The sequence below is a fragment of the Oncorhynchus tshawytscha genome, linkage group LG03 (genome assembly GCF_018296145.1).
Source record: "Oncorhynchus tshawytscha isolate Ot180627B linkage group LG03, Otsh_v2.0, whole genome shotgun sequence".
Lineage (NCBI taxonomy): Eukaryota > Metazoa > Chordata > Actinopteri > Salmoniformes > Salmonidae > Oncorhynchus > Oncorhynchus tshawytscha.
The window spans coordinates 140,641-156,524 of NC_056431.1; the positions used below are offsets into that span (position 1 = coordinate 140,641).

General features: G+C 46.2%; 1 protein-coding gene across 4 annotated transcripts; it reads left to right on the forward strand.

Annotated features, from left to right (window-relative positions):
* The first annotated feature begins 2,662 nt into the window (after window positions 1-2,662).
* On the forward strand, window positions 2,663-15,880 carry LOC112222692 (syntaxin-17). 4 transcript variants are annotated; one of them, XR_006080046.1, is made up of 9 exons: window positions 2,663-2,828; window positions 3,356-3,551; window positions 3,702-3,767; window positions 6,309-6,501; window positions 6,702-6,820; window positions 6,972-7,022; window positions 12,084-12,170; window positions 14,059-14,361; window positions 14,609-15,880. XR_006080046.1 is itself a non-coding variant. In XM_042306772.1 (8 exons), exons 2-8 carry the CDS (start codon window positions 3,417-3,419, stop codon window positions 14,305-14,307), a joined length of 900 nt encoding a protein of 299 aa, XP_042162706.1. In that variant the 5' UTR covers window positions 2,663-2,828; window positions 3,356-3,416; the 3' UTR covers window positions 14,308-15,880. The 4 variants fall into 4 exon arrangements, 2 of the variants coding, with proteins under 2 accessions (XP_042162706.1, XP_042162715.1); XR_006080045.1 differs by having other exon boundaries at window positions 14,638-15,880; XM_042306772.1 differs by having other exon boundaries at window positions 14,059-15,880.
* Window positions 15,881-15,884: the final 4 nt, after the last annotated feature.

Genomic DNA, 15,884 nt, shown 5'->3' on the forward strand with positions numbered 1-15,884 from the left:
TACACTTTTTGATTTACTGAACATGCCATAACTAAAATAAAGGCATTTAAAATTATTTACTTGAAGAGTGCCTTGGTCCTTTTAGTGTTCTAGGTATTTCTTTGTGTTGTTGCCTGCCAGTACTTAAAATTGGTCAAGTCAGGTGAGTATATTATGGGGGGTAATGTAATATTCATGAGTGGGAGGGGCTCCCCGCTGAAGCACTTCCTCTCCTGCTGAGACGCACTTCCTGGATTACACTAAGACGGATGGCACCTGTGTCCTGCCACCACACACACGCATGCACACACGCACACACACACAAGCACGCATGTAAACACATTCGGTCATATACTGTAAAACATAAATTTATAGCCTGGGCGTTTATTTGCTTCAATCACTGAACACAACTGGTGCTTATTAGAGACAGGCTTCTGTTTGAGCCAGACCTAACCTCAATAGGATTGGTGGGTCCCTTGCGGGACTGTTGAGCTAACGTAGGCTAATGCGATTAGTATGAGGTTGTAAGTAAGAAGAACATTTCCCAGGACATAGACATATCTGATATTGGCAGAAAGCTTACATTTTGCACTGTCCAATTTACAGTAGCTATTACAGTGAAAGGAATACCATGCTATTGTTTGATGAGAGTGCACAGTTATGAACTTGAAAAGTTATTCATAAACCAATTAGGCACATTTGGGCAGCCTTGATGCAAAATTTTAAACATAAATGCAATGGTTCATTGGATCAGTCTAAAACTTTGCACATACACTGATGCCATCTACTGGCCAAAATGTAAATTGTGCCTGGACTGGAATAATACATTATGGCCTTTCTCTTGCATTTCAAAGATGATGGTACAAAAAAAATACAAAAATCCATGCTTCTCTTCTTTGTATTATCTTTCATCAGATCTAATGTGTTATATTCTCCTACATTCATTTCACATTTTCACAAACTTCAAATCAAAATCAAATCAAATCAAATCAAACTTCAAAGTGTTTCCTTTCAAATGGTTTCAAGAATATGCATATCCTTGCTTCAGGTCCTGAGCTACAGGCAGTTAGATTTGGGTATGTCATTTTAGGTGAACATTAAAAAAAAGTGGCGGATTTGCACACAGCTCTTGCTCAAACAAATGTTGAAATGACTACAATACTAGTTATTGTGACCAGTATGACCAGTATAAACATTGTAATAACAAATCCATCACAGATCAGACATGCAAAGACTAGCCTGCCTATCATACACCCCCGATTTCACGTTTCAGCACCATTGTCTCACTCGTTGCACCTCTTGTATGCACCTCTTGTATCCACCGTAGTTAAGCCGACCATGTCAAACCACACTGATGTCTCATCAATGGCTCTTCTTTATCTTCTTGGAGCAATCTTAGACACGGCATCTATTTGAAACAGGTGTTATTTGCTGAAATGTGTGCCGATGCCCGGCTATTAAAAGGGATGGCAACTATTTGAGACTCTGCATTTAATTGAAGTTTTATGGGAGACACACATCTGAAACAACACAATGTTGTGGTGTGATGTGGGTGTCCAGACTTTCACTGTGTGCTCAGCTCCTCCCCCTCAGTCTGCTGTGGCTTTACCTTTCTGCTGCGGGAGTCTCCCTGTGGGACTAGACACACACCAGGGGAGCCCCCCTGCAGACTTGGTGTTTAAGGCCCAATGACATAAATAGAGAGGCCTCCTCAAACGCTTTCCAACCAGCACAGGAAGTGCGTGTATGTGTGTGTGTGCGTGTATGTGTGTATGTGTTAAATGTTAAAGGTGATGACAGAGGTACAGAGGCTTGCTATAGATCTGCTTATCTCCCAGCAGGACCAGGAGCGCATGCTGCTCTATCCCCAATATCACACACACACACACACACACACACACACACGTGCACACGCACACACACACACACACAAACACACACACACACACATATACAAACACGCAGTCACAGTCACAGTCACACACTCACTCACACACACACACACACACACACACACACACACACACACACACACACACACACACACACACACACAAACACACACATATACAAACACGCAGTCACAGTCACACACTCACTCACACACACACACACACACACACACACACACACACACACACACACACACACACACACACACACACACACACACACACACACACACACTCTCTCACACAAACCCCCACACACAGACAATAGAGAGCCACAGGAGATGGCATGTCCATAATAATCCACTCTAAGCCTAGTGCTGTGACCATGCACCTGGCACCACTCCACCCTCCTAGCAGCTCCACATCATAGTTTTTGTGTGTGTGTGTGTGTGTGTGTGTGTGTGTGTGTGTGTGTGTGTGTGTGTGTGTGTGTGTGTGTGTGTGTGTGTACATGTACGTGCGTGCGTGCATGTGGTGATAGTCTGACTGAGTGGAAATTCTAGTTGTTCTCGCACGTCACACATTGGTCGATGTTATTTGCCTGACATGATCAATATTGTCTACCCAATCAATATAGATGTACAACTTGGCAGAAGTTCAATTCCCGCTTTTACAAAAATGTATATGAAATCAGTCACTCATCTCTTGCTATAATATTCACTATTGAACTCAGAAAGGTTACTGTATGTGACTGCTGTAGATTCAGCCTCAAGGGGCAGACCTTTCTCTCTGTGGGCTAAGGTTTTAGATCGGAAGTAATTCGTCTGCGCGCAAGGAAGAGAGTTGTTTACAAACAGAAGAGAAAGTTGGACATGTAGCTAACTTGAGACAAACAGTTACGAAATAGCCTAGAAGAATGCATCTCCCAAGTTTCACACTCATGGGTTTTTACTTTAAGTAAGTAATATGTTCACGGTTTGAAAATTAAATGTGATAGATTTAAAGTTTGAATAGTCAGCTGTGCTGGCTAGCTTGATAACATATTGTTAACGTTAACTCACCTGACAGACACAATATAACGTTATACCTGCCAGCTAGCTAGAGGATGATGCCTTACCTCGGTCAAAATGTGTTTTAATGTGTCATAATTATAGACATGTCTTCTCTCTGGAACAAGCAACGTTTTCTGTTGTCATTTGTTCCCGGATGTTGTCGTTTAAAGTCGTTAGTTAGCAAACAGCTCGAGACAGACTGAGACCCTGTTATTCAAACCTTGGGCACGAGGGGGTCAGCAAAGCTCCCTACTAGCCAGCAATGGTATATTGTGATGTGTTTGGCATTGGGTTACAAGGAGGTGTCTGTGTGTGTGTGTGTGTGTGTGTGTGTGTGTGTGTGTGTGTGTGTGTGTGTGTGTGTGTGAGAAAAACAGGTCACGTGGTTGTGTGTGGCACACTGATGTTTGATGTATACCTCCTGTCTCCCAGGTAGCTGAGTAAGAGGAGCACGTGTGTATGGTTGCAGGTGTGAGAACCCACTCGGGGTCAGATGTCAGGGAGGATGTCAGAGGAAGGGGGCAAGCTGACGCTGAGGCGTCTTGAAGGGCCAATCAACAAGTTCACTAAAGTAGCCCTGCCGACAGACCTAGAAAGACTACAGAGACACCACAGCAATATACTGAAGGTAACACACACATATACTCACACACGCAAACATATACACACATGCACACACACACATATATACACACGCAAACTCACATCACCGACCATTGGAAGTTACAGAAGAACCACACACAGAGAAGCAGCAACTGAGCTTGTTATTGTCTTACAGTTCCAGCATAGTGGACAATGGGATCGCCTTCATCAGGAGCACATCAATGCCAGCCGCACTGTGCAGGTAAAACATAGACACACGCACACTGGCCTTGTGCTGAGCATATACAGTATGTTGTGACTGTGTGCTGTGTGCCTGCAGGAGATCAGGAGTGTGTATGTAAAATTGAGTGTGTTTTAAAAGAGTGTGTGTGTGTGTGTGTGTGTGTGTGTGTGTGTGTGTGTGTGTGTGTGTGTAAAGTGCTGCACAGTGTGTTTTCACAATGACACCACCATGTCTCTGGAAGTGAAGGATTCAACCCCACCTCCTTCCCACACACACACACACACACACACACATACACACACACACTTACACATACACACACTCAAAACACACCATTCCCCTCAAACCCCTTGGGAGGGGCAGAGTGCTTTCCTGTGTGGCGTGTGTGTGTTTCTGTCCGCTGGGCTGGGTGTGTGTAAGGAAGCTGAAGATGGGTGATGATACACAAGGACATGCAGCACAGATAGAGCCTAAGAGAAGTAGAGAGAGAGCAAGAAAGGCAGAGGGAAGCAGAGAAAGACCGAGTCACCCCTCACTCTCTAGCAGGAAGTGGGCTCCTCTGCTTTCTGTATTTCTGTCTGCATGCCTCTATTTTCATCAGGAATAAAATAATATGTACATAAAAATATATGAATGAGTGATGGTACAGAACGGCATAGGCAAGATGTAGTAGATGGTATCAAGTACAGTATATACATATGAGATGAGTAATGTAGGGTATGTAAACATTATATGAAGTGGCATTGTTTAAAGTGGCTAGTGATACATTTTTTACATCAATTTTTACATTATTAAAGTGGCTGGAATTGAGTCAGTATGTTGGCAGCAGCCACTCAATGTTAGTGATTGCTATTTAGCAGTCTGATGGCCTTGAGATAGAAGCTGTTTTTCAGTCTCTCGGTCCCTGCTTTGATGCACCTGTACTGACCTCGCCTTCTGGATGATAGCGGGGTGAACAGGCAGTGGCTCGGGTGGTTGTTGTCCTTGATGATCTTTATGGCCTTCCTGTGACATCGGGTGGTGTAGGTGTCCTGGAGGGCAGGTAGTTTGCCCTTGGTGATGCGTTGTGCAGCCCTCACTACCCTCTGGAGAGCCTTACGGTTGTGGGCGGAGCAGTTGAGGTACCAGGCGGTGATAATGTCCGACAGGATGCTCTCGATTGTGCATCTGTAAAAGTTAGTGAGTCTCCTACGCCTGTATGAAGCAGCATATGCCTGGAATCCTTACACCGTAATGCAGCGAGGGGGAGTGGTTTCATCACTGTACCACATCTGATCGATTTATAGCCAGTAGTCTAAAATAATGAATAGATTTTAAACAAAACCCACTTTCTGTTTGTGATAGATGGACACTATATGAGATGAAAGGCCTAACGAGTTTAGGAAATATTCACAGTGATGGGTACAGACGTTTTGACCAAGAGACCTTTAGAAAATATGCTCATTTTCTCTAACAATAAATTTACAAATATGTATTATACAGAAATCTTATAGTTAGTCGTTTTATAAATTGATTATCCTATATTTAGAATTTAGAACAAATAAGTAATTTCATGCCTTATTTATACAGTTTAGTTATAGGATGTCCATCATATACAGTGGGGCAAAAAAGTATTTAGTCAGCCACCAATTGTGCAAGTTCTCCCACTTAAAAAGATGAAAGAGGCCTGTAATTTTCATCGTAGGTACACTTCAATACTTATTTTCCACCATAATTTGCAAATAAATTCATTCAAAATCCTACAATGTGATTTTCTGGATTTTTTCCCTCATTTTGTCTGTCATAGTTGAAGTGTACCTATGATGAAAATTACAGGCCTCTCTCATCTTTTTAAGTGGGAGAACTTACACAATTGGTGGTTGACTAAATACTTTTTTGCCCCACTGTAACATATTTGTATCATGTTTGTGCTTTTGTGCTTGATCTTGTGTCTTGAAAAGTGACTACACCTCACCAGTCTAACTGTTTTACCAGAAAGGGGAAATTTGAACCGTAGAGATTGCAGCATTACTAGTTATTGTTCATGGCCCTCTCATGGTAAATAATTACTTTAGGGGATTACGTAGATTACATTTAAGAGGTTTTAACCAACCTTCTCCAGCAGCACAGAGAGTTCATTCACCTGTTAATGTTCTTATTGTTGATCTTTGTGTTGTGTTCTTTGTGTGTGTGTGTGTCTCTGTGTGTGTGTGTTGTCTGTGAAGCATATGCTAACAGGTCTTTAGCGTTCTGACAGTTGTGTCTCCCCGTGGCCATAGAAGCTCAATGCTAATTCAGTCTGCAGCTGTGTGTGTATGTTTATTCATCATGTCTAATTAGCGTGGAGCATCTATTGGTCATGACCTGCTGACCCCTGCCCTGGTCTGCCCTGGGGCTGATGGGTACAACCAGGGGAGGCCATCTGACACCCTCCTACTTCCCCCTTCTCACTCCTCCCAGCAGAGACACTGGAACCTGTCTGTCTGTATGAGGGTGTACTTCTCTCTCTCTCGTGCCTCTTTTTTAAATCTATCTGTTGGGAAGTTGAACCTCTCTCTCACTCTCTCTCCCTCTCTGTAGCAGTTGAGGGCTAATGTTAGAGAGATGGAGAAGCTGTGTGGACATATCCGCCCGGAGGACGGCCCCGCCCTGGAGAGGCTGGTTCAGCCAATCAGAGACCGAGCATCTGCTGCCGTGCAAGACTTCCTACTCCTGCATTCTAACCCCGCCCCTCTGCCACAGGCAACACGCCTCCCAGACCACTCATCCTCAGGTAGCACCGCCCCCTTCCCCTCTATTCAATACATCAGTTTATTCCATTCTATGTCAGCCATGTTACCTCTTCCTTTATTGACCAATAAAACCAACTAATAAATAATCTAAATGCTCATTATGAATTTGAGAATTGCAGAAGCAGTAACATGTCCAGATCTAAAGTTGGTCACTCTGGTTCTCACTGACCTTGTCCATTAGGTGGTTCCTATGGTGATGATTTGGGCAGGGAGCCCCCTCCTGTTAATCAAACGCAGCTCCTCCTTCCAGTGATCCCCCTCAACGAGAGTGCTGCTGAGTCCTGGGACACCCTGGAGGAGGTGGGAATATTTGGGCCCCTTGTACTGTATTCACAAATTGTCTTAATAATAGATTAAGAGATCATAATATTTATTCATGTCTTTAATATGTCATATAGTAGGTTTTTGTTTGTGTTATTGTTGCTGTGTTAATATGAGTTTGTTTTGTCAGGACCTGAAGGAGCTTAGCGGTTTGGTGACAGAGTTCTCTCTGCTGGTCCATGTGAGTATGCTATGTACAGTGCATTCGGAAAGTATTTCCACATTTTGTTACGTTAGAGCCTAATTCTAAAATTGATTAAATTGTTTTCCTCATCAAACTACACACAATACCCCATAATGACAAAGCAAAAATTGTTTTGTAGACATTTTTGCAAATAAAAACTGAAATATCACATTTCCTTAAGTAATTCAGACCTTTTACTCAGTACTTTGTTGAAGCACCTTTGGCAGCGATTACAACATCAAGTCTTCTAGGGTATGACGCTTCAAGCTTGACACACCTTTATTTGGGGAGTTTCTTCCATTCTTCTCTAAAGATCCTCTCAAGCCCTGTCAGGTTAGATGGGGAGCGTTGCTTACAGCTATTTTCAGGTCTCTCCAGAGATGTTCGATCGGGTACAAGTCCGGGCTCTGGCCGGGTCCACTCAAGGACATTCAGAGACTTGTCCCGAAGCCACTCCTGTGTTGTCTTGGCTGTGTGGTTTTCATCAAGGATCTCTCTGTACTTTGCTCCGTTTATCGTTCCCTCAATCCTGACTAGTCTCCCAGTCCCTGCAACTGAAAAACATCCCCACATCATGATGCTGTCGCCACCATGCTTCACCATAGTGATGGTGCCAGGTTTCCTCCAGGTGTGACGCTTGGCATTCAGGCCAAATAGTTCAATCTTGGTTCAGCAGACCAGAGAATCTTGTTTCTCATGGTCTGAGAGTCCTTTAGGTGCCTTTTCAAATCAAACTCAATTTTATTGGTCACATACACATGGTTAGCAGATGTTATTGCGAGTGTAGCGAAATGCTTGTGGCAAACTCCAGGTGGGTTGTCATGTGCCTTTTCCTGCGGAGTGGCTTCCGTTTGGCCACTCTACCATAAAGGCCTGATTGGTGGAGTGCTGCAGAGATGGTTATCCTTCTGGAAGGTTCTCCCATCTCCACAGAGGAACTCTGGAGCTCTATCAGAGTGACCATCAGGTTCTTGGTCACCTTCCTGACCAAGGCCCTTCTCCCCTGATTGCTCAGTTTGGCTGGCTGGCCGATTGGCCAGCTCTAGGAAGAGTCTTGGTGGTTCCAAACTTCTTCCATTTAAGAATGATGGAGGCCACTGGGATCTTCAATGCCGCAGACATGTTTCGGTACCCATCCCCAGATCTGTGCCTCGACACAATCCTGTCTCGGGCTGTACGGACAATTTCTTCAACCTCATGGCTTGGTTTTTGATCTGACATGCACTGTCAACTCTGGGACCTTAAATAGACAGGTGTGTGCCTTTTCAAATCATGTCCAATCAATTGAATTTGCCACAGGTGGACTCCAATCAAGTTGTAGAAACATCTCAAGGATGATCAATGGAAATAGGATATACCTGAGCTCCATTTCGAGGCTCATAGCAAAGGGTCTAAATACTTGTGAAATTAGCAAAAAAAACTAAAAAACGTTTTTCATTTAGTCATTATGGGTTATTGTGTGTAGATAGATGAGGACAATTTTTTAAAGTTAATCCGTTTAAGAATAAGGTTGTAATATAACAAAATGTTGAAAAAGAGAAGGGGTCTGAATACTTCCCAAATGCACTGTATGTTCTGTGTGTGTGATTGAGAGCTGACAAGGTCAGCAGACAATGCCTTTCTGGTGTCTAATGAGACCGGATGAATGACAGGGACAGGGCTACGTAACACAGATAGCCTGCTGCGGCTACGCTAACCATGCTGTTAGCACACAGGGCAGTGAGGGCACTGACAGACAGTGTAGTGAGCGACAGCTAGCCTAGCGTCTGTCTGTCTGGTTGGATTCATGCTGGGGCTCCTTAGAGAGCAGGTCACAGCACACCACAGGTTACTGGAGTGGGGCTGCAGGCAGGTGTACTGCTGGGGGAGGGGGGATGGTAGAAAATGGGCCATAGGGGAGAGGTGGGAGACGAGAGAGGATAGGAGAGAAGGGGGCTGTGTGTCCATGGGGAGAAGAGAGGAGAGTGCCGTGGGAGAGAACCCAGGCAACAGGGCGTATGGTGGGCCAGGAGGAAAACAGACTCCGATTATCACTCTATCCCCTGAGAACAAAAGAGCAATAGGAGGGAGAGTGGGAGGAAGGGAGGGCTTAAACATGGTGAGAGAGGAGGGCAGAAAGAGGTGTAGAGAGAGAGATTTAGGGAGGGAGAGCGAGAGATGAGACCGAGAGGAGATTGTTTTGAAGGAGAGAGCATAAAGATGTTTTAGTGCTGTGGTCTCTCTGGGGTGACTGGTGTCATTCAGGGACCAATACTCAGCCTCTCAACCACAGGGTAAACACTGCTGTGTGTCGGTGTTTGTACCTGCCTGGGGATTTGAGAGAGAGAGGGAGGGAGGGAGGGGGACAGAGACAGACAAGTTGAGATGTTCAGACGCAGCCTGCTAGTGTCTGACTGAAGCACTCATCTCCCCCTGTTACACTGGCTGGAGCCTAGAAGCTCTACATCCACCAACAACCATACATACATCTGGGATTTAAAGGGAGGGAGAGTGAAGAAATGGGAACTGAAGTGAACATGAGAGTGGGGGAGAGATGTGAGGACTGAGGAGAGGAGTAAAGGTGTCAGCATGCTTCGGTTCAGAATGAGTGTGCTCGCATAGTGCCTTAAAAGACCTTTGTTTGAAGTACCAAGCAGATCTTAGTCGAACAATTTTACATCCAAGATGTTTGGTGCAGCCTCCTTGAATGACATCAAACATTTAATTGAATAATCCCTACTGTTGACCAATCACAGATGAAGGGGCGTAGACTTCAGCTACCGGCTCCAGCATGCCTGGAGAAATGTTTTGTTAGCACGGCCGGAAAAAGCCCTCACCGAAGACCAAAACTAACAAAAGCGTTACAAAATGCCGTCATAATATATGCACGGCTGGGAAGCATCCAGACACCTTAAGGGAGAGGAGAATGATGGAGGGAGAGAGGGGACTGTAACGGAGAGGAGGGAGGGGACTGTAACGGAGAGGAGGGAGGGGACTGTAACGGAGAGGAGGGAGGGGACTGTAACGGAGAGGAGGGAGGGGACTGTAACGGAGAGGAGGGAGGGGACTGTAACGGAGAGGAGGGAGGGGACTGTAACGGAGAGGAGGGAGGGGACTCTAACGGAGAGGAGGGAGGGGACTCTAACGGAGAGGAAGGAGGGGACTCTAACGGAGAGGAGGGAGGGGACTCTAACGGAGAGGAAGGAGGGGACTCTAACGGAGAGGAAGGAGGGGACTGTAACGGAGAGGAGGGAGGGGACTGTAACGGAGAGGAGGGAGGGGACTGTAACGGAGAGGAGGGAGGGGACTGTAATGGAGAGGAGGGAGGGGACTGTAAACGGAGAGGAGGGAGGGGACTGTAACGGAGAGGAGGGAGGGGACTGTAACGGAGAGGAGGGAGGGGACTGTAAACGGAGAGGAGGGAGGGGACTGTAACGGAGAGGAGGGAGGGGACTGTAACGGAGAGGAGGGAGGGGACTGTAACGGAGAGGAGGGAGGGGACTGTAACGGAGAGGAGGGAGGGGACTGTAACGGAGAGGAGGGAGGGGACTGTAACGGAGAGGAGGGAGGGGACTGTAACGGAGAGGAGGGAGGGGACTCTAACGGAGAGGAGGGAGGGGACTGTAACGGAGAGGAGGGAGGGGACTAACGGAGAGGAGGGAGGGGGCTGTAACGGAGAGGAAGGAGGGGACTCTAACGGAGAGGAGGGAGGGGACTGTAACGGAGAGGAGGGAGGGGACTGTAACGGAGAGGAGGGAGGGGACTGTAACGGAGAGGAGGGAGGGGACTGTAACGGAGAGGAGGGAGGGGGCTGTAACGGAGAGGAAGGAGGGGACTGTAACGGAGAGGAGGGAGGGGACTGTAACAGAGGGAGGGGACTGTAACGGAGAGGAGGGAGGGGACTGTAACAGAGAGGGAGGGGACTGTAACGGAGAGGAGGGAGGGGACTCTAACGGAGAGGAGAGAGGGGACTGTAACGGAGAGGAGAGAGCTAGGGGGCAGTAAGGGAGAGGGAGGGAGTTAGGGGGCAGTAAGGGAGAAGAGGGAGTTAGGGGGCAGTGAGGGAGGGAGTTAGGGGGCAGTAAGGGAGAGGAGGGAGTTAGGAGGCAGTAAGGGAGAGGAGGGAGTTAGGAGGCAGTAAGGGAGAGGAGGGAGTTAGGGGGCAGTGAGGGAGGGAGTTAGGAGGCAGTAAGGGAGAGGAGGGAGTTAGGAGGCAGTAAGGGAGAGGGAGGGAGTTAGGAGGCAGTAAGGGAGAGGGAGGGAGTTAGGAGGCAGAAAGGGAGAGGGAGGGAGTGAGTTAGGAGGCAGTAAGGGAGAGGAGGTAGTTAGGGGGCAGTGACGGAGAGGGAGGGAGTTAGGAGGCAGTAAGGGAGAGGGAGGGAGTTAGGAGGCAGTAAGGGAGAGGAGGTAGTTAGGGGAAGTGACGGAGAGGGAGGGAGTTAGGAGGCAGTAAGGGAGAGGGAGGGAGTTAGGAGGCAGTAAGGGAGAGGAGGTAGTTATGGGGCAGTGACGGAGAGGGAGGCAGTTAGGGAGACGAGAGACTTAAAAAAGCTCACGATTGATCATATTTATGACTGAAACCGCTACAGAAAATGTATACCTGTTGTCTGAATATTGTCTATCCATATGTAATAAGTAGCTAATGTAAAAAGGTACCATGTCCATGAAATGTATATAGTATGTACATATAACAACACCAACTACAATAAGGAAGGAGAGAAGGATGGATGGTGTCCAGCACACAGGGAGAGGGACAGCTGCCACTCTGAATATTTCATGTGCTCCTCACAATAACCCCCCCCAGACCCCTCCTGCCCCAATATAACCCCCGCAGACCCCTCCTGCCCCAATATAACCCCCAGACCCCTCCTGCCCCAATATAACCCCCCAAGACCCCTTCCTACCCCAATATAATCTCCCCAGACCCCCCCGCCCCAATATAATCTCCCCAGACCCTACCTTTTCTACTTTACACCCGCATCACCCCCAGAGACAGACACACACATCTGTATTGCTGTGTCGAGAGGGACCAAGTCAGCGGTGTGTGTCTCCAGTGTATAAACCCTGTGTGTGTGTCAGTCCCAGCAGGAGAAGATTGACAGCATAGAGGAGAACGTCAACACAGCAGCAGCCAACGTGGAGGAGGGGACCAGGAGCCTCGGGAAGGTGCGTGTGAGCGTGTACATGTGTGTGTGTGTGTGTGTGTGTGTGGTGTTTGGGAGATCGATGGCACTTTGCCTCCCAGTCATTCTACAACGTTTGTCCCTATTGATCCAGCAGAATACAGAGGAAAGCTGCAATTAAAGAAATAGAGAGAATAGATGGAGAGAGGGGTTAAGAGGTACAGTGATGGAGGGAGGGGTTGAGTAGGGGGTGTTGTCAATGGAGAGTGCAAGGTGGGTGTGTGTGGGTGCAGGAGGCGAGGAGAGGTATGAAGGGCTATTTAATAGCTCTTCAGTAGCAGCGTTTGGCCTCCCACTGTTGGCTCAATACACACACACACAACCTCAGAATAAAGTCAGACTGACAGCTCAATACCCACATATTACAAGCTCAGTGTGGTATGTTGTGTGAGTTCTATACGGCCGAACAGACGCTCCGCGTACACACCCGTTTGAGTCTAGTTGCAGACAAAATATCACAATATTTAAAAATGTGGTTTATTTAAGTGTAAATGTAGCATCTCTCACCGCATGTTTTGATTGATAAATGGAACTTCAACTCAGTTCAACTTCCTTAATTGATGAAGTTGAAATGGGATTGAGCCCACATTGAGGTCCAGAATATTCTAGGGTGTGGCTGTGCTTTTAAGGGATCCTGAGTGGCACAGCGTTCTAAGGCACTGCATCGCTGTGCTAAAGGCATCACTACAGACCCGGGTTCGATCCTGGACTGTATCACAACCGGCTGTGATCGGGAGTCCCATAGGGCAGCGCACAATTGGCCCAGCTTTGTCTGGGTTAAACGTTTTGGACTTGTTTTTCTGCTAGGCAACCCGAAGATCAAAGCCGAAGTCTACGCTCCTTCGTCGGTAATTGGTCAACAGTAGGGATTCTTCAATAAAGTCTTTGTCATTCAATGAGAAATGACTAGTTTTCATGCACATTTTTTCATTAAGAAATACCTCACAAAACATCTTAGTTAGATGTAAAATTGCACAACTAAGATCTCCATATCAAAATTAGTGACAGATTTATCTTAGATTAATTCTGACTATTTTGAGGAAGTGTATTCTGGCTACGGCATCTCTAAATGGACAAATAGTACTATTGCTGCTTTTTTTCTCATTTTTCAGGTCTTTTAAGGGAGTATGTGTGCACACTCGATGGGCTAGGCGTCAGCCCAACTGAAACATGCTGAGGCCTTTAGAAGCAGTGTGTGTACATAGAAGAGGTGTCAGACACAGCAGTGTGTGTCATCTGTCATCAGGCCAGGTGCCATTACACACACCCCTGCATTACCAACACCCTGTACTCTGAACTTTCAACTTACCTCTGGTTAATTAAAATGACCTTCGCTGCCATGAGGTGAGGGGGTGGGAGGGCGTTTGAACTGGAGCCATTTAACTGTTAATCTGTTAATCATCCGTGGGAGGGGGTAGTGTGTGTGTGGCGGAATGTTCAGAGGAGTCACTCATTTACAGCAATCAGTCTAAAGGAGCGTCTTCCTCTCTGAAGATAACAGTATTAATAAACACACACACCTCATTTCTCCAATTTTAATAAATGTGGGTAATTAAAGTGTACAGCTTTGATGATGATGGTGTGTGCGCATGTGTTGCTGTTTGTGTGTGTACATTTGTGTGTGTGTGTGATCATGAAAGGCCAGGTAGATCTGAAGACTTCTCGCTGACTGTGTGTCTTAGAACATCAAAGGAATAACCCCCCTGAGTGTGTGTGTGTGTTATATGTGCGTTGATTTGTCCCAAGCGAAGTTTCTTCTTATTTCCTTGTCTTTTTAATTGAATTTAAGAATCTTTATTGGCATAAAAAGTGAAGAATCCTAGACTGTCAATGCATGTAGTGACTTGTTTATCCCTCTGTCCTCTCTCCAGGCGGTGGGCTACAGGCTGGCAGTGTTACCCGTGGCGGGGGCAGTGTTAGGGGGGGTGTTGGGTGGGCCGCTGGGCCTACTGGTGGGGTTCAAAGCAGCGGGGGGTGGCAGCAGCGCTTGGAGGGGGGCTCTGGGGTTTGCAGGGGGGAACCTGGTCCAGAAGAAACGCAGAGCTAGAGTAGAGTCCCAAATGAACCAGCTCACTGCACCCCCTATGGAACCAGAACCACCGCTGGACAAGGACAAGTGACCTTTGATTGGTCGTGAAGGGATCTCTGACCTCCAGAAGCTTACACTGGTCCAGGTATTGCCCGAGTACATTGCAGACGCATGCTAGACCTTACATATCAGCTAACCACATCATATGATATAGCAATCTGATGCCCGACTGCACAGTTGAAGTGGCGCACAACCATTGGTTGATGCAATGCAACGCCTGCGCATCTAGTCGGGCAGGAACTCAACCTAGATATCCCTCAGACTAACTGGCTGTCCGCTCTAACAATCAGTTGTTTGACCAATAGATTTGCTCTCTTTACTGTGGTAATAAGGAACTCCTCCTCCTTCTCGCTGCCAATAGACCGAGGAGAGAGTTCTGTCAAGAGGCCTACTGTGAAGAGAAGCCTGCCACTGGGATCTACCACTTCCCAATCAATAAGACTTTTAAATGTCGTAGGAGAGCCTTGTTGAGGACCTGAGTGTGAAAGGGAGGTGAATGCTGTGTTAGTTGAGTGTGATGTATGTATATATGCTTGGTCTGTTGGATTTGTAGTTAAAACTTTAAAGTAACTGTCCAGTGTTTCCAGATCTATTAAATATGACCTACACATTTTTACAATATAAATTAAATAGTTTTCCTTCCAAATTTTTAAAAATATATTCAAAAACAGCTTTTCTGTGTTGGAATGGAATGGTGTGGGCGTATACTGATCTAAAAAATATTCATGTGAGTGGATCGCTGATTGGCCAGCTCATCCTCCTTAGGATGACAGCAAGTTGAGATACAAGTTTGTTTTTTGTTTTCTACAATTAATATTTTGCCCACAAATACAAGTATAGGATGAGTCAACATTATTTGGGTATGAGATTACAGAACTTTCACTGCAGTTACTTTAAGTGTATGATTATATATTATGAAAAGATGTGCATTATTAGTAGCAAACACTACAGCCTAGTTTTGTAACATAAGTCCTGCTGTTTGGTGCCTTTTAGTACAGACAGAGAGATGGTCGTTTTATTAAAGTCATGTTATTATACTGTGTTTCTTGGACAGACCATCTTAACTACCCTCAGTCTTGATCAAATACGCACTCTGTGCCAAAGCCAGACACTGCCTGGGTCGAGCAGTCACCCATCTCTCTAGTTTATGAACTTATTGATGTTTATCTGAGTCTGCCAATATGTCTGCTGCTCTGCTTAGAGTATACAGCTCATTAACAGAGGGAGAGAAGAGAGAGGGAGGTATTAACAGCAGTAAATGTCAAGACTGTGTCCTGGTCTGAACCCTGCTGGAGAGGAGAGGCCTGCTCCCTATGACAGACTGGAATGTGTCAATTTGATAGACTGGGGAGCAGAGAATAAGAGTGAGTGATTGTGAGGTTAGGAGGATAAACACAGCTGTCCTGGGTGTACCAGGTAGAAAGTTGTGATGAGTGAGGCCAAAGTTTCCCCTCTTAAAAGTGCCACGAGAGAAACGGGTCATGCCTGATGTCATCTACTACAACAGTGACCAACTAAATATGGATGCTCTTAATCTATGTGATGATTTACTGGGGTTTTATATTGCCAAAGAAAACCAATAAAATCTGCTTCTGGTGAAGGAATTGT